This window comes from Daucus carota, chromosome 8 (genome assembly GCF_001625215.2).
Source record: "Daucus carota subsp. sativus chromosome 8, DH1 v3.0, whole genome shotgun sequence".
Taxonomy (NCBI): domain Eukaryota; kingdom Viridiplantae; phylum Streptophyta; class Magnoliopsida; order Apiales; family Apiaceae; genus Daucus; species Daucus carota.
Window position 1 is genome coordinate 1023482 of NC_030388.2, and position 20949 is coordinate 1044430.

Consider the following 20949-nt stretch of genomic DNA (forward strand, 5'->3'; position numbering starts at 1 on the left):
AAAAATCAGGTTCAGGTAGATTCAATCGGATCGGAACGAGTCGGGTATCCATCGAGTCAGGTAAAAGTGTCATCCCTAATTTGGCTTGTCGAGATCTCTAGTCTTCATATATTCACTTTGACTTATCGATATCTCTGAGTTCTCGAATATCTTGTTTGTCTTTCGATAACTCAGACTTCTCGAGTTACTTATGACTTGTCGATAGCTCAGAGTTTTCGAGTCATACTTGACTTATCGATAACTCTGAATTCTCGAATGAAAAAATGACTTGTCGATATCTCCAACTTCACATCTTCAATTTGACTTGTCGATATTTCTGTATTGTTTTTTTGACTTCTCGATAAGTCATTCTAGAGTTCTCGAATGACTTCTCGATAACACTGACTCTGTGACTTGTAGAGATCTTGACTTAGAATATTTTTCCCAAAACAGATTTATTCAACACCAAATTTCTCCATAATTCTTCCAAGGCATGATATTCTTGATCTTCTTTCAGATGAATTCTTAGGCTTGACACTGTTTACAGAAAAAGGCTCCAGTCTGCTATTTTAGCATTTTTACAAACTTTAAGTGTTATAAGTACAAAATACAAATTAAAATTATAATACAACTTACTTAGGATTGTCAATGTTGCTTAGTCTTTTTAAAGTACAGGCATGTCTTGCACAACAATTTCATTCTTCTCTTTTAAAACTATGTTGGACAAAATTCTAAACGTACAATTTTTGCATGTTATGATTGTTTTATCACTATTTGTTTTGTTAAGCTTTTACATATACTAGTTTAAAATCGGGTTAATTATCAAGTTGGTCACTGAAGTGGGGTTAATATATCAAGTTGGTCACTGAACTTAAAACAGTATCAAGATGGTCACTGAAGTGGCCATAGATATCAAACGTGTACCTTGAAATATAAGTTCAAGTAGTAAAATTATTATTTATAAAGTTTTACACATTATTTTTTAATGTTACCACAACCAACTAAAAGGTTATAACTTCTAGTATTTAAAATAATATATTTATATTTTATCAAGTTTATTTATTAATTATATTTTATTATATAGTTATTTTCTTTGTTTAAATTAAAAATAAATATTAAATAAACTTGATAAAATCTAAATATATTATCATAAATATTAGAAGTCATAACCTTTTACTTGGTTTTGGTAACATTCAAAAATAATGTGTCAAATTTTATAAATAATATTTCTACTGTTTGAACTTATATTTCTAAGGTACCCGTTTGATATTTATGGCCACTTCAGTGACCATCTCGATACCGTTTTGAGTTCAATGATCAATTTGATACATTAAACCCACTTCAGTGACCAACTAAATAATTAACCCGTTTAAAATCCGTGCAATGCATGAATGTTATTAATACTTATTATAGCATGAATGTTATTAATACTTAATATATTTTATTTATACTAATTTAGAACCCGTGCGGTGCACGGATATTCTTTAAATAATATGATTCGATAATAATTATATATATTCATGTACACGTAAATATTTGTGATATTTCAAAAAAAAAAAAGAGATGTTTTTTTGTTAAAAAATATAAAAAGATAATGCGATTTATCTGAAAAGATATTTGGTCTGTTATTATTAATTATAATTTTATTAATTTACTTTATTTTAATAAAAATATAGAAGTTAATGTGTTATAGCTGATAAAAGGTAATTCTGAAAGGTACTATTTAGTTTTAATTTTTTGATTGTTTTATTTTTATTTAAATCAAATAAAACAATCAAAAAATTAAAACTAAATAGTTGATAAATTTTTAAAAATCTAACAATATTAGCTAAAATAGTAGAACTCGATACCTTTCATTTGGATGCAATACCATTCATAAAAAATATGCAAAACTCAATATATAAAATTTTCATAATTTCGACTAAGGATAGAGTGATATTTTTTATACTAATTTTTAAATGAGTAACTCATTTGAGTCACTTTTTCAATCAGTGACCAACTTGAGTCATCGGACTGCAATGAGTCACCTGATTGATATTTAACCCTAAAAAATATAGATTGATTTCACCCCACAAATAATAACGAGGCCCCCTGCATGCACACTAATTTCTTAACTAAAATTAGCTTTCTAATTAAAATCACTCATTTATCATCACCCCATTATCTACCATCAGAAGTTTTAATTTGCTCTGAAGTGAGCTCCTCCGAGTCCCATCACTGTATGGTAACCAGTACGTCTCAACAATCTCAATAGCCTTCTCACGAATTTCATTGTTGTCGTGATTTTGCAAGTTCTTTATTTTCCCGAGTCCCTTAGCCTCATCGATTAGCTGAGCATAATAGCTAACTTTCCTCTTCAAATTCTTTTCAGCTTCTCCTACCTCTAAGATATTCGCCAGTCCTTCCAAACACGCAGTAACAATCCTAGATTCAGGGCAGACTAGTAAATCACACAAAGGCTTGATGCAATTCTGACGCACCAGGTACCTTGCAAAAAAAAAAAAAAGCATTCGTAAAGCGATTCAATTAGATCAAAGGAATTTGTAAGGTAAAAGAGATGAGTAACAGAAACATACCTGATTTGAGCTTCGCTACCACCAGAAGTTGCATTCGCAATAGCACATACAGCCTCTTTCTTTATATCGAACTCAGCATTTTGACACAGATTTAGTAGAGGAACAAATAACCCAACCTTGAAGATTTCCTGTTAAGTCAAGTTACATGTGTTGAGTGATCACCCAAAAGCAAGAACAAGGAAAACACAACAGTTCCGGAAGTCGGAATGCATGGATAGCCTAATATATACACACAAAATGATACTATAGAATTGCTTCAAATATCCTAGTTTATTTCAAGAGTAATTTCCATGTATCCAGTAACTATGGCCTAAATGCACTTTGGTACCATCACCTTACAGATTGTAAACTATCCAGGCCCTTTTAAATGAATTCAGCGAGTTAGCCTGCAAGTCTTCTAATACCACAAGCACACATAGACGCAAAGCCTGAAAGGCTCTAAAAATTGTAGATTGATTGAGAAGTTAAAAGGACCATGCTGTGTAAAAAGGAAACTAAAACTCTTGAAGAATATAAAAATAGAAAAATTAGTTCAGAGTTTCAATAGAAGCGACCTACGAGATTTTTGAATTCTGAAAGTGAAGACTGGGAGTTGTGACCAATTTCAATCACTTCTGTATCTCTCTTCATTAATCACATAGGTCATCAACTTCTCACAATATTTAGCTTTACTCAGATTGGGTGGAGTGAAGTGATCAATTTCGTTCACTGATGTATATAGCTGTTTTTTTTTTTTCTTATCTGGTTGATTCAGTTAATTAGCATAAGGTAGTTGTGAAGTTTAATGGATTCTCCCATAATTTGTGTTTGTGATCATAGAGAGCAAAATTTAGCAACACAAAATCCCCCGAACATTTGTATAATGTTTGTGAATGTGGTGTCATAATCGAGTGCTAGGCAGGTGTGCAGTATGCACCGGGATTCTCTAGTTTTCACAAAGAGTCTCTGATTCTGACTATTTATTTTTACCGTTAAATATCTATTTAAACTTGACCTAATTATATTTGAGGAACTAGTTTCATTCAATCTAATAAAAATAATTGTCAATTTCAAAAGAACTGTTTTCTGTGTGAGTCGTTTTTTATACCATAATTAGCCTCACTCAATCTGACATAATAAGTCAAAACGGGCGGGCGTCATTCTGTAACTATGGTCATCAAAATGCATTCAAGACAAAGTCGAGGGATCTAAAATGCAAATTACTCTTATTAAGTTTACCGCATCCGACATGCAAAACATCAATAAAAATCATGAGTGCCATCGGGTTCATAATTAAAAACTAATAATAGAGCGTAACATATACGAACATATATGGGTGGCCTATATAGATCACATTAATAAGGGAGAAAATGGAAAAACAAATATCAATGATATTCAAAATTAGGGGTACATCCCAATCAATCTATTCAAACATACATATAACAATATATTAGGGTCTAATAAACACAAGGGACGGGAGAAATTAGAGCTACTTGGTACAACTTAAGGATCTAAAGCTCCAGCAATATAAATTCACATAACCAACACAAATTATGAATACTACTTGTGCCACATCGACTAGGGATTCAGCCGTTCAGGTACTTGGTACTTACTAATTAATGTACTAAACCTCCTTTTTTGACGACATACAAGGTGCCTTTTATAAGAAAAACAACCATGAGAGGGAATGCCTAAAAACAAGTGCGAGTCTAGCCTAGGCTGTCCCCTAAAAATACAAATTCTACAACCAACATAGTTAGTCACATCACATTAGTGTAATCTTGAAAAAATTTGACATTCAATGACATCCTGTCATACAGAAGTGTTCTGCTTTCAACCTATAACCTACATCCATTTGACAATAATTATAGAAATTCTAAACCAGTATTTCAATACACAAGACGAGAAGGTTGCACAGACGCGGAATACTCAGTAAAAAAAACCTTAAAATTGCTTGCAAGACACAAACCTGTAAATTTTCCTTGTTTCCAGCAGCAATGTTTGAAACTGTACGGCAAGCTTCCTTCTTCACATTCTTCATATGATCTTGGATCATTAACAAGCTCAGAAGGCTTGGGAGAACACTATGTTCAATAATACACTAAAAGAAAAATAAAGTCAAATAAATTATAAAAAACAAGCAGACCTGAGACCACAAAAGTAAAGCAAGCCACAAAGTTACTGTAGTTATTCATTATATACTTATTCTTATCTCTAAAATATTCCATCATGCAATATTTTGCTGCCACCGGCACAATTGTAACCGATAAAACATTGAAATTTAAATGACCAAAAATATTATAAAAATCTTGACAACGACCATGTAAAGCTTTGACACCTCAAAAGTGAGCTACATCACCAACTAGTATGTTGAAATGCTAAGAAGTATTTAAAAACATTATCAGCTTATCATACTGTATGATCTATATTTGCAGTTATAAATAAACATCATGCCGCAACTAGTTCTACTGGAAATTCAACAACCAACTTCATACTGATGTTCTTGCCTAATATAGTAATCTCTCTTTTTCTATGGTGCAGGTAAAAAAATCAGAATTTAATATAAAGCATCCTAGTTTGTAACATACCTGGGTCTGGACAGCATCCCCTGCTGCAATGTTTCCTACAGTTCTAAGTGCTGGAATAAGAACCCATGGAGAAAAATGACTGAACAATCATTTCAACACAATGAGTTCATATCCACAATTGTAATATCTCCAGAGTACTCAATTAAGAAAAAAATGAATTTCCAATTACCCAAGTAGGTGAACTAGACGTGGACAGAAGCCAGCTTCAATTACAGCTTGAATTCTTTCATAAGACCCATCGGAAAGATGTGATAGTGCCAAGCATGCATCTGTGAGGATCGCCACGTCTGTAGAATGAACAAGGCGCAAAAGGGCAGGAAGTGCTGGCCTAATCTGTCAAAATAATTTCTTAAAACCTTATATATCAAATAATTATTGAAAAGAGTTCTACCAATCAAATAGTTACAAGGAAGATTCCAGACATAACCTGGTGAAAGGGAGGTCGTGGCTTGCCACGGCAGAAATTTAACAATGTCCAGGTGGCTACTCCTAGCATCGAATGTTTTTCATTGCCGTTTAACAGAGCCAGCAGTGGCAGCAAAGCACCAGAAGCAAGGACAAGGTCACGAGATTTAGGAGAGTCGCCAGCCAGATTGCCCAACACCCAAACAGCCTACGAGCACAGGAAGGGAGTTGGTAAGACAGGTGGCCAGAACATAATACCCCAATAGTATATGGAATATAGGATGTTCAAATGGATTGGCCATATAATTTTGAAAGGGTACCTGCTCCCGCACAGTATCACTTGGAGAATGAAGAAGCCTGATAAGGTCAGGGAGAGCCCCTTGTTCAATTACCATAATTGTATTTTCAGAGGACTCAAAAGCAATATTGGTGAGAGCCCATGCAGCCTCGAACTGTAAAGGGGGTAAAAACATGAAGTGAAGAAACAAACTAATACACATACAATAAAGGGGCACAAAAAAAAAAAAGACAAACCTGGAGGCGCTGGTGGTAATGCTGTGTAAGAAAATAGACAAATTGACGGACAACTCCGGATGAAATTTCCACATTGGGAGGAGTTCTGACTGTAAAATGAAGGACGACATACATACAATGTTAGAGGGTTAGTCTTGATCCCAAGGAGACAAAACAAGATAGTTAAGTTAATCGGGTACCTAAGTACCTGTCGAAAGTAATTTCCTAAACTGAGTAGTTGCCTCGAGCTGCGAATCACCATCACTAGACCACAATCGGGCAACAAGAGCAGGGAAACTCGGGACTAACTACACAAACCATATAATAATATGTATAGACTTAAAAGTTAATATCAATTAGGGCGGATGAGTAAATGAAATTGGACCCTAAATTGAATTACAGATAGTATCGATCATCATCGTCTAATGGATTCTAAATTGAATTACAGATAGTATCAATCATCATCGTCTAATTCATTCATATATAATTATTTATTCATATATTATTCGAATCGAATTGCAATCAGTGAATAATATAATAATAATTTGAATCCCTGTACATACCTCGTCGTCGGATTGAAGACATTCACAACGCTTCTTTAGCGGGGTCTCTCCGCGTACAAACTCACGAATCTCCAACCTACCGCAACAATCCACCGCCATACCGAGTATCCGAGTATAAACCCGATATCCAATTAACTTCTGGATTTAAATCAGCTTATGACTTAATCCTGATTTTAAGCAATTATTATACAAACAGAGTTGTGTTTAAAGTTGGAAACAGTTTTAAGTTCCCGCTTAAATTGGGACAAATAGTCTCCTTAAAACTCTAACTTCAAGCTCATATATTTGGATGGGTTAAAAAAGCTCCGTTCCTTTCTTATAAGTTGGAAGAAGTTTTGTATCTTTCATGTAATTTTATGAGATTGTTGGGATAAGTTTAAAAAGATGATTTATAATTTAAAATAAAAAGGTAAATTATAAATAAAAAAGTTAGTTTGAACTTATTAAAAATATTTTGATAATGTGAATTGTAAGTTTCGTTTTGACTTCTACTATTTTGTCAAACAATATAGTTAAGGAGGAGCACACTTCTACGTGTGTTATAAGCAATTTCAGACTTATAAAACAGAATCTAAAAAGTTGAAAATCCTACATTTTTATTCTTTTAACAAATTGTTTTTAATTTTAAAATATAATTTTTAAAAATTAATTTATACTATTTTATTATTATAACTGATAAATTGTAAACATCAAAATATATATCCAACCATATAAAATATAAGTTAATTTCCACTTATCAATAATTTCTCATTTACAAATAATAAACACTTCTTCTTGTCTGACGAAAACCCCGTTATTATATGTACAAGTCGAATAGACTTTGAGAGTACCGCTTTTTGTTTCTCCCAACAAAAAATTATAATATTTATTATTTCACAAAACATATTATATGAATAATAATATTTATTGGAAATCTAAAAAATATACATTTTGCTATGTTCTAACTTTTAAAATATACATGGTTATTCAAAATTTATAATTAAATAATTATTGACATTGAATATAAATGAGAAAATAGATTTTTTTTACCATCCAACTTATTATTTATTTAGAAACCTACCACTGAACTATAATTTTTTTCTTTTTTGGCACTAATGTTAGGTTCAGATTTTTTTTGTCACTAACGTTAGGTTCAGATTTGATTATTAACACTATATTATTCATTTTAGCATTATTTAAATATAGTGGTAGTTTGCAATATAATAGTGATGTGATACGTGTTTATATCTTTATATGTAGTACTCCATATGTGTCCTAGATAGTTTATCTTGGAGGACAAGAGTTTGAATTTTTTTACTCGGAATTTTTTTACCAAGGGGACATATAGATGACTATATCACCATAATATTGCAGACTACCACTATATTGTTATAATGCTAAAAAAATTAACATATTGTTAATAATCAAATCAAAATTTAACGTTAGTAATCTAAAAAATCTAAGGTTTTTTTTAAGAAAAAATAAAATCCAACATTTTTTTTAACAAAAAAAACCAACGCTAAATTTTTTTCAGGAAAAATAAAATAAAATAATTTTTGAAACCAAATTATTTAGGAGTCTATAAAGTATAGTTTTGTAACTTTTTTTAAAATTTTCTTTTTTTGAATAAAAGTTTAAATATCAAACTTTTATTCAGAGAAAAAAATATAAAAAATATATTATGGAACTATACTTTAAATGAGCGTGAAAAAACGTGTCAAAAAGTAACGTAAAGAAATGAGGGGGACAGAGCAAGTATAAAGATATAGACACATATCAGATCACCATAATATTGCAGACTAACACTATATTTTAATAATGCTAAAAAGAATAACATAGTGTTAATAATCAAATCTGAACCTAACGTTAGTGATAAAAAAAATCTGAACCTAATATTAGTGACAAAAAACAAAAAAAATTATAGTTCAGTGGTAGGTCTCTAAATAAATAATAAGTTGGGTGGCAAAAAAATCTATTTTCCCAATATAAATCTTAAAGTTATAAGTTCGTAATATTTTAATTATTAAACATGTTATATATGAGGTCTTCGATAAAAAAAGTATCGATAAAGATTTATTCTCGAATTTGAAGATTGACTATGACTTTAAAATTATTTTATTAATTCAAATCAAATTTAATAAGTTTCATAATTATAATGCGGAAATTCGTTAACAAATATAGCAAATATCTCACGTTGAGTCGGGTATGAATTATACACATTTTAATTAAATTCTTATACTTACTTAGACTTATTTGAGTTAAAATACAAAACTAAAAATTACCCAAACCTCCATAAAAAAATGTCTAAACCAAAATTGATTGAACGTCAAAAACTTAAGACCAAAACCATTCTTTATAATATTGTTTGAGAATTATGATATTTATCACTAAGAATGGAAAAGAACAACTTATAGATTACGAATAGCTTATTAATTTAAGAATCATGAGTGGTCGAGTCAACTAACCATCTCTCTCACTCGCCTTTTCCCCTTTTTTTCTCTCTCTCTCTAAAAGAAATTTCGAATCCTGATTCTCGTCATTTCTTACGCATCAACTATTTACTTTCGTTTATCTTCTCCGCGAGGGCAGCGAAAGGAAGTTTTTAAATATCATGTTCTCTGTTCCATCATCATGTTGACGCTACATCAAGCTGACCGGAGATACGAGACGATCATTCATATGGGTCCATTCCAACACATCAATATTGACCGAGTCAAAGTGTTCAAAATTGTCATTGTTCATATCTGCGGAACTCATTAACAAAAAGAAAAGGAAAAACAGATGTGATCTTTTCAAAACATAAGACTACATGATTATTATTATGTGATTATTTGTTGATTTATGGTATATTTTTGCGATGTGATTCATATTTCGTTTTTCATGATTAGGTATAATTGTGTGCTTGATTCCATTATGTTATGAGTTGTATCGTATCATATTTCGTCTTTTCTTATTTATTTTTTGTCCGAATTTCAAGAGATTAGATATGTGTTATCAATCTTGTATTATATGCTTAGTTAAGTTTTTATTTGTTATTGTATCTTCTTTTCCGATTTTTAGTTTTTTCGATTCTTAGTTCTTCGCTAGTGTCCATGATTTATGTTTGTAGTTATTCGACAGTGGCGGTGGAGTTAGTGTAGCTGTGACCTATTTTATGCGTGTTGTGAAATTAGATTATACTGATCGTTTAATTTTATTGCATGATTTCAGTTTTAATCTTGTAATTTTGAATGTTTGGTTTTAATAGTAGTAATTGTAAATCTTAATTTAGTTATTCTTTGAATGGTAAGTTGACTATATTTGAATTTGTTTATCTTTAGAATTTGTCTTTTAGTTACATGTTACATGCTATAATTTGAATTTGTGTTTTAATTAGAAGATTAATTGGTAGAAATTTGTTGCTGATTATTGTACCTGAATTTCATAATTCATGGGGGCAATTTATAATGGCTTTATTGTGCCTTAATGAGGTAATATTGCGCCATTAATGGTTGAATATTTAATTGGTGTATACCAAATTTATAGTGTTGATAATGGTAATTAGCTAAAATCAGGATACATTTGTTTGCCATGATTTTGTCTTATATTCAAATAGATATGGCTAGATATGTTTTCAGTTTTCAATTATACTTTCTTATTTATAGGGGCCGTTTGGCCAAACTTAAAAAAAGTGCTTCCATGCTTAAAGTAAAGAAGTGGAGTAGAAGTGAGAAAATAAATAAGTTGATAAAATGTTTGGAAAAGAAACAGAAGCTGCGAGAGAGAAGCTAGCATTCTCAGCTTCTTAAAAGTGCTTCTACTTTTTTACACAAACGGGTCAAGAAAAGCAGAAGCCAGAAGCAGGAAATACTTCCCGTTCCCAAACAGCCTCATATTTTTAATATTTTTTGATATTACCTGTTGATATTTAAATTTTATTATGTATTATTTTATTAGGTATCTAACCAAAGAGATCTCACTATCTCTTTGGTGTAGATTTTTAAAGATTTATTTTAAATTAGTTTTATTTTACTTTTCTTATTCTTTAATATTTATATTATAGTTTAATTAGGAGTTTGTTGACTCTTTTCCACCTTTTTTTTAGATACTTTTATTTTTCTGAATGAACTTATTATTTTCTTTTTTTGCATTGTATTTTTTCAGGGTACGCGAGTGGAAAAAATATTGATAGCGGGACCTTTTATGGGTGTAATCTTATCGAACATTAAAGCTTTATTGTATAAGTGTCCCCAGTCATCTCTGCATGTCCGAGGGTTAGATGGTAAACTTTCATGAATGAAAGGAACTCCTTGCAGCTGCTATTGTATTCGGATACGAGAAAGTATCTTGTGACAAAAAAAAAAACTTAAAGATTATTTGGATAACCATTACTTTCTTAATTGTGACATTCGAAATTGTGCACGTAAGAAATGGTTAAAGCAAATACATATCTTCTATTCGACTCTGGCTCACTCCGAGAATTATTAGAACAGATACTAAGTTGTAAGGCATATAAGCCTGCATTGTCAAAAAAAAAAAATCAGATAAATTACAGTAAAGTGCAGACAAATTTGAGCTAGAGACATATCGAAGGGTTAATTAGATTGCCAGATGTTCCAGTTCAACAGCGTAAGGAAATGACAAATGCTGATGTTTTTGTATTATATAAAGGTGGTGGAATGATAATTAATCTCGGTTTTGGTTATTATTATTACCAAGGAAAATCAGGATGAAGACAAAAGAAGGAATGCCTGAAAATTTTTTGATCGAGGAATTTGGGGAGCTATAGGCTTTTGCAAGAAACGATGGTACAAGATTTGTGCAAAATGGTGGAACCATCAAGGTGAAGGTATGGTTTTGGTGTCGCTGTTGTAGACGATAATAAAAACAATGTCAATTTTGTATCGAAAAATAGGTGAAAAGTTGTTTGATAAATTTAAAATCAGTTTTTCTGAATAATAGTTTTTGACTTGATAAAATCTAAATATATTATCATAAATTACTTTCTGAATAATATATTATGGTTTTTAATTATTATTATTACCAAAAGTTATATTCATAACTTTTTAATTATTATTATTACTAAAAAGTTATGATATCTAGTATTTATGATAATATATTTAGATTTTATCAAGTTTATTTATTATTTTTTTATTATATAGTTATATTCATTGTTTTAGTTAAGTATAAATAGTAAATAAACTTGAAAAATCTAAATATATTATCAGAAATACTAGAAGTCATACCATTTCACTTGGTTGTGGTAACATTTAAGAATAATGTGTAAAACTCTATAAATAATATTTTTACTGGTTAAACTCATATTTTGAGGTACTTGTTTGATATTTATGATGATTTTAGGGACCATCTTGATACCGTTTTCACTTCAGTAACCAATTTCTACATTAACCTCACCTCGGTAACTAATTAACCTTATTACAAATCACTGTAATCACTCTAACAGATAGAAGGACCGGGACGATGGCTCCTTTGACCTCCTTGGCTCTAATGCCATACTATTTCTTCAACAGTTGCACAACATAATCAAATCATTAAGTTTCTGGTTTGCTTGGTTTCCCTTCGTTTCTCCGGTAGAAGTCCGAATCACATAAATTTACGGTGGTCTTACCATCAAAAGCTAGAATATCATATGGCGAATCCTCAGAAAATTCACTAGGCAAAGACTTCCAGTGCAGATTTGGTTCCCAGTCTGTCTCTTCAAGAACTGCAAGTATCTCATTCGCCACAATCTTACTCCCCTCGGGTGATAAATGTATCCCGTCCCTGGAGAAGTTTTCATTGATTAGATACTTATCAAACTGATGTTTTCTTGTTTCAGCAATACTGCTTTAAGGGAGTAGATCAAGGCAAAATATGTTTACTCCCTCCGTTTTGAAATATAAGTCGCTTGACTTTTTCGCACATATTTCTAAGTCTCTAGACTAGACCGCATAGGTAAAAAATCATTATTTTTATAATTTTTTTTCTGAATTATAATATTAATCATATATTTGTATTCAGAAAAAAATTAAAAAATAATAATTTTAAATATGAGGTCAAATGACTTAAAAATACGTTTCAAAAGGTCAAACGAACTATATTTGAAAACAGAGGGCGTAGTATATATTTAAAGCGGACTTACGTGAAGCAAGCAGACCAATCATCTTGTTTCTGTAGCACACTCCAAAGATCAATAACTTTAATGTTCAACTCCTTGCACATCTCTACACAAGCTTCAGCATATACTCGGGCCAGCTCATTTGTTCGCGGCAGCTTGTCTAATCCAACACTGAAGTTCACAAGGATGACAAATTTGAACCAAGCAGATAAGGATATCAAACACATTAAACAAACTGAAAAATATAATCACTCACCAGAGCAATTTGCAGAATAGAGCCTCATCCATAGGAGGAGAACTAAGGAAGATTACTCGTGTCTTCTGCGACAAACTCTGTTCCAGCAACAAAAATTACATTAGAATATGCATGAGTCATGATCTACATAATAGTGCAGATCCCTTAGCTCATCTTCTGGTTGAGTTAACTCTGGTTTTACCTGTTGTCATTGCTACTGTTGAGAGAGTTTTTTCAGCTATGAAAACAATCTAGACTTATCAGCGTAATAGGATGGAAGATGCATGACTGCAATGATCGTAAGATGATATATATTGAGAAAGCTATTTATGCAAGTGTGGATAACGAAATATTTCAGCCCCCTAACTCTTAGTCTTGGTTCCGCCACTGGCTGTGTGAAGCAAGAAAATGATCTAAATATGTAGCTTATACAGTCTGCACCTTCAGGGCAGGGCCGTTCTCTCGACCACTAGGCCAAAAAGACATGTGCCTAGTCCCCAAATATTTCAGGGCACAATACAGCCATACTTGTCGATGTTAGTCGAATAATACTCATTTCAGGGAACCATACTACCGCGTATCTGTCATTTTGCTGTAGCGAAAAGACAATATGCTACCAAGAAAATTACCTTGACATGGAGCGCAATTTTTTTCAAGTTTTCAATGTATTCAGGAATAGGTACATGAGGACCCAGGCCAGAAGGATGTGGTCTCGTTGAGTCATTACCCCCAAAATATACTATCACGAGATCGGGCTGTACATCTGCAGTCTAAGATCATACAAAATGAACTAGTTAATAATAGTACAACAAAAGATACTACTGGAAGGATCTTACAGAGTAAGAACCTTTGGAAAAACTTGATCAAGAACTTCAAGGGCTCGCCTTGAATTCCAACCTGCATATCCTCGCAGCACTATATCTGCCTACATATAGAAAAAACAAATATACATTAATTTAGTAAAGCAATATTCTGCAGGTCTGCACAAGTGATGACAACAACATGGAATAGGGGCAACATATTAGAGAGATGCAGATTACTTTACGAGAATAGAGATCAGCTAAAATAGAAACCCAGCCATTATTGTGAAAAGCATACTGAACAATGGATGATCCGAACACAACAAATTTCGGCCTGTGATTAGTTCCAACCATCTCTAACCACTCTGATCAAAACCTGCTCTGTGTTTTTGTACTACCATTAGTGGAATATATCTGGTAGTACTTATTAACTTAAGCTTGTCTACGCAATTATTATTCTTTGTCCGCTGCAAATTATTCTCTAAACATGTAGGTCACAGGCTCCAGTGATGTAAAGTATAACCAACTCAGGACCAAGCAAACTGATCACATTATCGTATTTGCAAAAAGTTTTTCAGAAAATACTGTGCTTAATACAGCTCTGTTATCGTATTTGCAGAACGTTTTGCACGAAATCACTTTACTTAATAAAGTTCTGCGTTGCTATTGATACCATGAAAGGTACTGCGATTACGCGTAACATAAAAAAGGGGGAACAAGAAGATGGTCATAATGTTCACAGTGCATCTCCCAGGGCCAGCCCTGATCAGACATCTTTGCGGGTGTTTGGATGGTTGGTGGGAATAGGAATCGGGAATGGGAATGGGGGTATGGGAAAGGATAACCCAAGGGGTGTGGAATCAATGATTTACCCTCCAAGAGGGAATGAGGTTCCCATTCCACACAAAAATTTTGTTAATGCAAACACAATAATGTATGGATACGAGGTTCCGATTCCCGTTAACCGAACTCATTAACCATGAACCAAACAGTCCTGTTTTTTCTTTGGTGATCAGACATCTCAAATATATTGGTCATATAAAGAAGTTAAGTTACAATTGTGTTTTTATTTTGCAGATATATTTAGTCGTGCACCAACTGCATCTTACCCACCCTTTTATATGAGAAAGTTTAGTCTGAAAACTGAACTCCGATCACTTACGTTTAACATGTCAAAATTTTGTTATAATCCTGATCGTCAGATACATGATATAGCAGTTATAAACAATATATTAGATAAGCTCCCAGCATATACCGGCCGGGACCAGTACCCATATGTTTATTCTGATGCTCCACTTCAATTTACAACCAGAGGAGAATATTTTTAAGGAGAGACAAATATTTTGCAGGGATAATCTGTCTGCATATTACAAGTCATTTCGAGGAGAAACTCAGGCAGGTTGACTGACCTTCGAAAATAAATACTTCCCATTCCGAAAGCTACTTTCACAATTCAAAGATAAAAACAATTTTTTGTTTTTATAACTATCTTTGTTACATCATTCTTACAAATTGATCTCACTTCAGATCATAAATTCACAATGCAAGCATCGTTGAAGCAACAGGACTTTAGGCACCAGAGATTTAGACGCCAGTAAAACAGAAAGCAGATACAAAGGGCACTGATTAGTGGATAATCCACCCTAAAGCCAGTTATCATGATACAGAAAATCAAACATTGCAGTAAATTCTCCATGGCTACGATGTCTTAAATTTTACAGACACCATGCTCCATCAGATCATCAGACTTCTGTTTTGCTTCGTCCCAATTATTTTCGCGGTAGAAGTCCAAGTCAGAAACGTTTAAGGTGCTCTTACCGTCAGGAGCTAGATGATCATAAGGGGAATCCTCATCAAATTCAGTAGGCAAAAACTGCCAATGCAAATTTGGTTCCCAATCTGTCTCCTCAAGAACTCTAAGTATCTCATCCGCCACTATCTTGCTTCCCACAGGTGATAAATGTATCCCGTCCCTGGAGAAGTTAGTTTTCATCAGCTAATCACAGAAAAGATGATTTCATGAATCAGCTATTTATATTAGCCACCACTTGTAACAAGAACATATTGTAAAAAGGAAATGGATAGTATAACAACGATAGTGATCAATGCAATGGAAGTGAATCAAGAGTAAAATATTCAATAGTATATAACTGAAGCAGACTTACGTAAAACAAGTAGATAAGAAATCACTTTGTTTCTGGAGAACACTCCAAAGATCAATAACCTGAATGTCCAACTCCTTGCACATATCTACACAAGCTTTGGCATATACACCAGACAACTCATTTGTTCGATTCTGCCAACCGAATCTAACACTGGAGTTCATATAAATGATAAATTAGCAACAATGAGCTTGACAACAAAGTAAGTAATATCAAATAAATCAAACATTTCCAATATTACTCACCCAAAAAAATTGCAGTATTGTGTCTCATTCACGGGAGGAGAAGTAAGGAAGATTACTCGTGTCTTGTCCGACAAACTCTGTCCCAAAACAAAAGAAAACAAAAAAATAGACTTAATAGGCACATTATTGATTAATTAAATAGCAAACTTATCACAAGTAAATACTCCCTCTGTCCCATCCATTTCTTAACATTTTCTATTTGGGATGTTCCCTCTATTTCTTAACATTTTCTAATATAACATATTTTTCTTTACTAACCTTATGTTCACTACCTTACACCTACTTTCTTCACTTCTTTTCACTTTTTTTAAACTCATACCCAACAACAATGTTAATTACCTGTTGGGATGGAGGGAGTCTTATTAAGCTCGCTTACTTTCATGACAATTATACGAGAAAAACACATGTGCTATTACTTATCGAAGTAACAAATCGCCACAATCAGATACTTCACAATAATGTTCTACTCACTAGAAATCAGAAATATATGTACAAAACATATACTAAGAAAAACCCTAGGACTCTAATTTTAAAGAGACTTAGAAGAACATGGTTTTTTTACTTCGGAGTGGGAAAGATGTGTTACTCTCGATGTGAGATAGAACCCAATTTCCAATTCAGCGGTTGCACTTTAAAACATCAGTTCTCGTTTATCCTTTATTCATTTCATTTCGATGTTGTGCTTGGTTGGTGTGAATGAATTTAGAAGTAATGGATGAAATTCGAACTATGTTAAGGCCAATTGTTTATAAATTTCATTCCTTCCTCCTTCCATTCCTTACACATTGTACCAGAGATCATACCTCCAATTTGGGAAGGAAAGTCCCATTCCTTTCTACAATCAATTTCTTTTCAAATCTCATGATAACAATTTTGCAGTCACGCAATTTTTTTCAAAACTTCCCTCCTATCTCTATTATCTTCATTTGTTTTTAGTCATTCCATTCCATTCACCCCAACCAAACACAACATGTTGAAATGTGTGCTGGAATCCCCTCGCGGCCGGAAAGAATACAATTTAACCAATATCCCACACTAACACATAGTGTGACCCACTCAAATCAAGCTTTAAAATGACCAACTACTCCATCTACTTTACTAAGCTTCCAAACAACATTATTCAAGTATAATAGTATATCAACTGGTAAATGAAGGAGCATCGTAGTTATAAAGTCGTGAATAATGTGCATAGCGCATCACTTATAAGTTATAACATGCAGGTACTTGACTGACTACCAGTATCATTTGGCTATATCAAAAAGATACTATGCAACCCAAAATAATTACCTTGACATGTAGAGCAATCTTTTTCATGTTTTCGACGTATTCAGGAAGAGGTACATGAGGACCCAGGCCCGAAGGATGCGGTTTTGATGAATCGTTGCCCCCAAAATACACTATTGCCAAATCTGGCTGTACGCTTGCAGTCTAGTTTATACAACAAGGGGGTAAGAAAAGAAACAATACGTCAGAAAACTACTCGAAAGAAATTTTTTAATCATATTACCGAGCATGGTATATCAGATTGCTATAATGCAAGTTCTTAAGTCGAATGACCTTAAACCAATTGATGGATATTGCAGAAAACAATCACTTTATACAGTATTAAAAAAAGGTCAGGCGCTAGTTACTAAAGTTGAAATATATCAAAAGAATCATATGATCGAACAAACCTTAGGGAAAACTTTATCAAGAACTTGGAGGGCACGCCTCGAATTCCAACCTGCATATCCTCGCAACACTATATCTGCCTAAATATATAATTTGCAAGCCAAACAAGTAATAGTTAATAACAAATAACAATCTTTCACTTTGACGAAGACATGAAGCAAAATATGACAAGTCCCCTTGATAACAATCTTTCACTATTCACAAGTACTTTTCAGCTTATGCCATCTCTTCAATGTAAGCACAATTCACTTTAGTAGCAGAAACATCAATAATCTTAAGACTAATCGAATTATTATATGAAATTAAAGATAATAAATATGGGTTCTTTTCTGATAAATAAAAAGAGCAGCTCAAACAATGAAAGTCAAAGTCCTAAATAGTCATAGAGAGAAGGGAGTTACTTTGCGAGAATAGAGGTCAGCTAGAATAGAAGCCCAGCCATTGTTGTTGAAAGCATATTGAACTATGGATGATCCAAACAACACAAACTTTGGTCTCTCGCCTCCTACCATGGCTCGCCTCTTTGATCAAATCCTAGTGTGTGGGGAGAGAGAGAGAGAGAGAGAGAGAGAGAGAGAGAGAGAGATATGCCAGTGTGTGTCGTTAACTGGGGCAGTTGGGAAGAGACAAACCTTTGCAACTGGCGAGGTTTAGACCCAAGTACGCTAAAGTAAATAGCCACCTCTTTTGTGGTTGTTGAGTAAATAGCCACCCATTTTGTGGTTGTTTCTCATTCATTTTCATTCGGATCATTATTTAATTGGCAGACAGGAGTATATTTGAAATAAAATAAAATAATTTGGTCGTATATGGGAATTTTTGGTCCTTGTACGGGGCCCATCGATGAGCTCAAAAATTGAACAGGGCTTTTAGTAATCTTATATTTGACCCAAATATTATATGCCAGTGGGTCAAGTCCAACATAGTTCTAGCCCTGGTTTTTAAATCCGACTTGTGGAGTTATAATTTAGAATCACTTGTTCGTATCATTTGTCTAAAAAATCAAAAGGTACTTATAAAAATCTAAGAATACTGGTGGTGTTTGTTTGTAAGAAGCAGAATCTGCTTTTGGTTTCTGTTTTTCATTCCCCGTTTGTGTAAAAAGAAGTAGAAGCACTTTTAAGAGTTGAGAATGCTAATTTCTCTCTCACAGCTTCTGCTTCTTTTCCAAACACTTTATTAACTTATTTACTTTTCACTTACTTTACTATAAGCAAGAAGTCACTTCTTTTAAGTTAATCCAAACGGCCCATTATCTTCTGTTTCATGACTTCTACCATTTGTTCAAACACTTTAATCACTTATAAGTCTTAACTAAATTCTAACTTCTAAATCGTTTTCTTACTTAAAACAAAACGCATATATTTTAAACTCACCCAAATGTGCCCACAGTGTTGTTATTTCTTTTCTGTCGTTAACCCAACTTAATAACGATTTGGGTCCCAAAACATAGATTATTTTAAATTAAATTTTTTTATATAAAAAATGTCCTAAAATTATTAAAGATAATAATTTTAGTATAAAATAGGTCAAAAAAATCTAATATTCTTTACAATAATAATAATTTTATGTTTGAGAGTGCTATTAAAAATTATTGTGTTGTCAGAAAAAATGCTGGTAAAAAAAATTGATGTATGCAACTGCAACATCAAACACAGAGCCGGCTCCAGCCCTATGCAGCCCATGGCCCCATGCAATGGCATGGGGCCTGCTTAACAAGGGGGTCCATTTTCAAATTAATAATTATGTATATGTAATAACATGCAACCTCTGTTGGTACTCTGCTGCAAATTAAAAAAGCCAAACACAACCCAGTGTCCTTCTTTGCTCAATTGATTTGGTTTAAATAACTCTTATCTGATCTTTAATCTCTTAACAACAAAATCACTAAGCAGGATCAACGCGAACTACAATTACAAGGCTATTAGTAGAACTGCAAGAGGAGATTAAGGAGCTACTTTTAAGAAATAAATTCAGTTTTTTTAATATAAAGGGGCCTAATTTTTTATGCTTGCATAGGGCCTTTTATTTGTTGGAGCCGGCCCTGATCAAACAGTACCTTAATACAAAATAGCTCAAAAGAACATTATTATGGGGGAAACTATATTCTAATAGTTCGGGTTACGGCGGTTAACCAAACGAATATTTAATGAAATATTCAATATTCGAACATTATTTGTAGTTCGGGACTTCGGGTCTTTGTTAAACTTGTGAAATAGTGTCTCTCGTCTTACATGGGCATTCCCTTTGGAGCTAGTCCAATAGGTTTTCCGTACTATTATTCATTAATAATATAAAAAAAATTGATAAAAAAATTTAATAATATGAAAAAATGAATCCTAGTGAGTATAATGATTTAGGTAATTCATTTTTAATGTCAACTCTAATAGCAATCTCTATATTACTCCTATATTATTAATTTAATAATAAATTTGAGAGAAAATGGGGGAAAAGAAGAGAGAAGACAAAGAAAGGAGGGAGATGGATTTTTTATTTATAAATATTAAATAATATTGGCTAGAGTTTCCTGAAAAATAGGTAAAATATTTGAGATTGTGCTAGTGATTTAGGTAGTCACATTTCACAAGATGGTGTTGGAGTACCTCTTTTTTATGCATTATTTAAATATGAGTTTATGAGTAATATGGCTGTTATTCGATCCGGGCGAGCCGAGTTTCGAGTCGGGCATAATTCGAGCCAAGTTTTATTTAGTCAAGCCGAGCCGGAAACGAGCCTAAATCTTTGCACGAACTCGACTCGTTTATTTTCACGAGTCGAGTCGAGCTGGCTCGTTTAGCTAAACGAGCCGATTTTAATGAGTCGGGCGAGCCGACTCGTTTAATTTAACACTAAATCGAGCCAAAAACACTACATGAATCCGACTCGTTAATTTTTAGGAGTCAGGTCAAGCCAGTTGGTTTAATGAAACGAGTCAAAACCTTTGTCCGGACTCGAGCTCGTTTAACTAAACGAGTCGAACCCATCAAAACGAGTTCGAGCTGTGCGAGCTCGCAAGCTGCTCGGATCGAATTACAGCGCTAATGAGTAACTCACTGTATGAGTTTATGAGTAACTTACTGGACTTGTTGCTCGTGGGATGTATCTATATTTCACTTTATATTTGTCACTTTGTGAGAAACTTCTCCCCGCCGCTGTT

At 33.0% G+C, this 20949-nt stretch overlaps 3 protein-coding genes across 3 annotated transcripts; all 3 read right to left on the reverse strand.

Moving 5' to 3' along the window:
- Positions 1–1865: 1865 nt before the first annotated feature.
- Positions 1866–6835, reverse strand: LOC108197222 (importin subunit alpha-1a-like). The gene is made up of 10 exons (XM_017364780.2): positions 6604–6835; positions 6249–6348; positions 6062–6150; positions 5848–5979; positions 5550–5735; positions 5292–5455; positions 5123–5201; positions 4504–4635; positions 2556–2683; positions 1866–2466 (listed from the first exon to the last, which is right to left on the reverse strand). Exons 1-10 carry the CDS (start codon positions 6700–6702, stop codon positions 2118–2120), a joined length of 1458 nt encoding a protein of 485 aa, XP_017220269.2. The 5' UTR covers positions 6703–6835; the 3' UTR covers positions 1866–2117.
- A 5003-nt stretch (positions 6836–11838) lies between these two features.
- On the reverse strand, positions 11839–14154 carry LOC108197885 (GDSL esterase/lipase WDL1). Its single transcript, XM_017365627.2, has 6 exons — positions 13955–14154; positions 13762–13839; positions 13544–13684; positions 12936–13012; positions 12704–12850; positions 11839–12345 (listed from the first exon to the last, which is right to left on the reverse strand). Exons 1-6 carry the CDS (start codon positions 14066–14068, stop codon positions 12114–12116), a joined length of 789 nt encoding a protein of 262 aa, XP_017221116.1. The 5' UTR covers positions 14069–14154; the 3' UTR covers positions 11839–12113.
- A 1012-nt stretch (positions 14155–15166) lies between these two features.
- LOC108197368 (GDSL esterase/lipase WDL1) lies at positions 15167–18537 on the reverse strand. Its single transcript, XM_017364961.2, has 6 exons — positions 18194–18537; positions 17795–17872; positions 17409–17549; positions 16122–16198; positions 15880–16029; positions 15167–15687 (listed from the first exon to the last, which is right to left on the reverse strand). The coding sequence occupies exons 1-6, from the start codon at positions 18302–18304 to the stop codon at positions 15423–15425; spliced, it is 822 nt and encodes a 273-aa protein (XP_017220450.1). The 5' UTR covers positions 18305–18537; the 3' UTR covers positions 15167–15422.
- Between the last annotated feature and the right edge of the window lie 2412 nt (positions 18538–20949).

Bases quoted from the DNA above. Each gene is read 5' to 3' on its own strand.
- LOC108197368 (XM_017364961.2), bottom strand. From the start codon at position 18,304: ATGGTAGGAGGCGAGAGACCAAAGTTTGTGTTGTTTGGATCATCCATA. The intron at 16,030-16,121 runs GTGAGTAATATT...TATGAACTCCAG, and splicing joins CAATACTGCAATTTTTTTGG to TGTTAGATTCGGTTGGCAGA. The intron at 15,688-15,879 runs GTAAGTCTGCTT...TAACTTCTCCAG, and splicing joins TTCTTATCTACTTGTTTTAC to GGACGGGATACATTTATCAC.
- LOC108197885 (XM_017365627.2), bottom strand. From the start codon at position 14,068: ATGGTTGGAACTAATCACAGGCCGAAATTTGTTGTGTTCGGATCATCC. The intron at 13,840-13,954 runs GTAATCTGCATC...TTCTATATGTAG, and splicing joins CTGATCTCTATTCTCGTAAA to GCAGATATAGTGCTGCGAGG. The intron at 13,685-13,761 runs GTTCTTACTCTG...GTATGATCTTAG, and splicing joins TTGATCAAGTTTTTCCAAAG to ACTGCAGATGTACAGCCCGA.
- LOC108197222 (XM_017364780.2), bottom strand. From the start codon at position 6,702: ATGGCGGTGGATTGTTGCGGTAGGTTGGAGATTCGTGAGTTTGTACGC. The intron at 5,980-6,061 runs GTTTGTCTTTTT...CCCCCTTTACAG, and splicing joins ATTACCACCAGCGCCTCCAG to TTCGAGGCTGCATGGGCTCT. The intron at 2,684-4,503 runs GTTTGTGTCTTG...TTGACTTAACAG, and splicing joins GAAACAAGGAAAATTTACAG to GAAATCTTCAAGGTTGGGTT.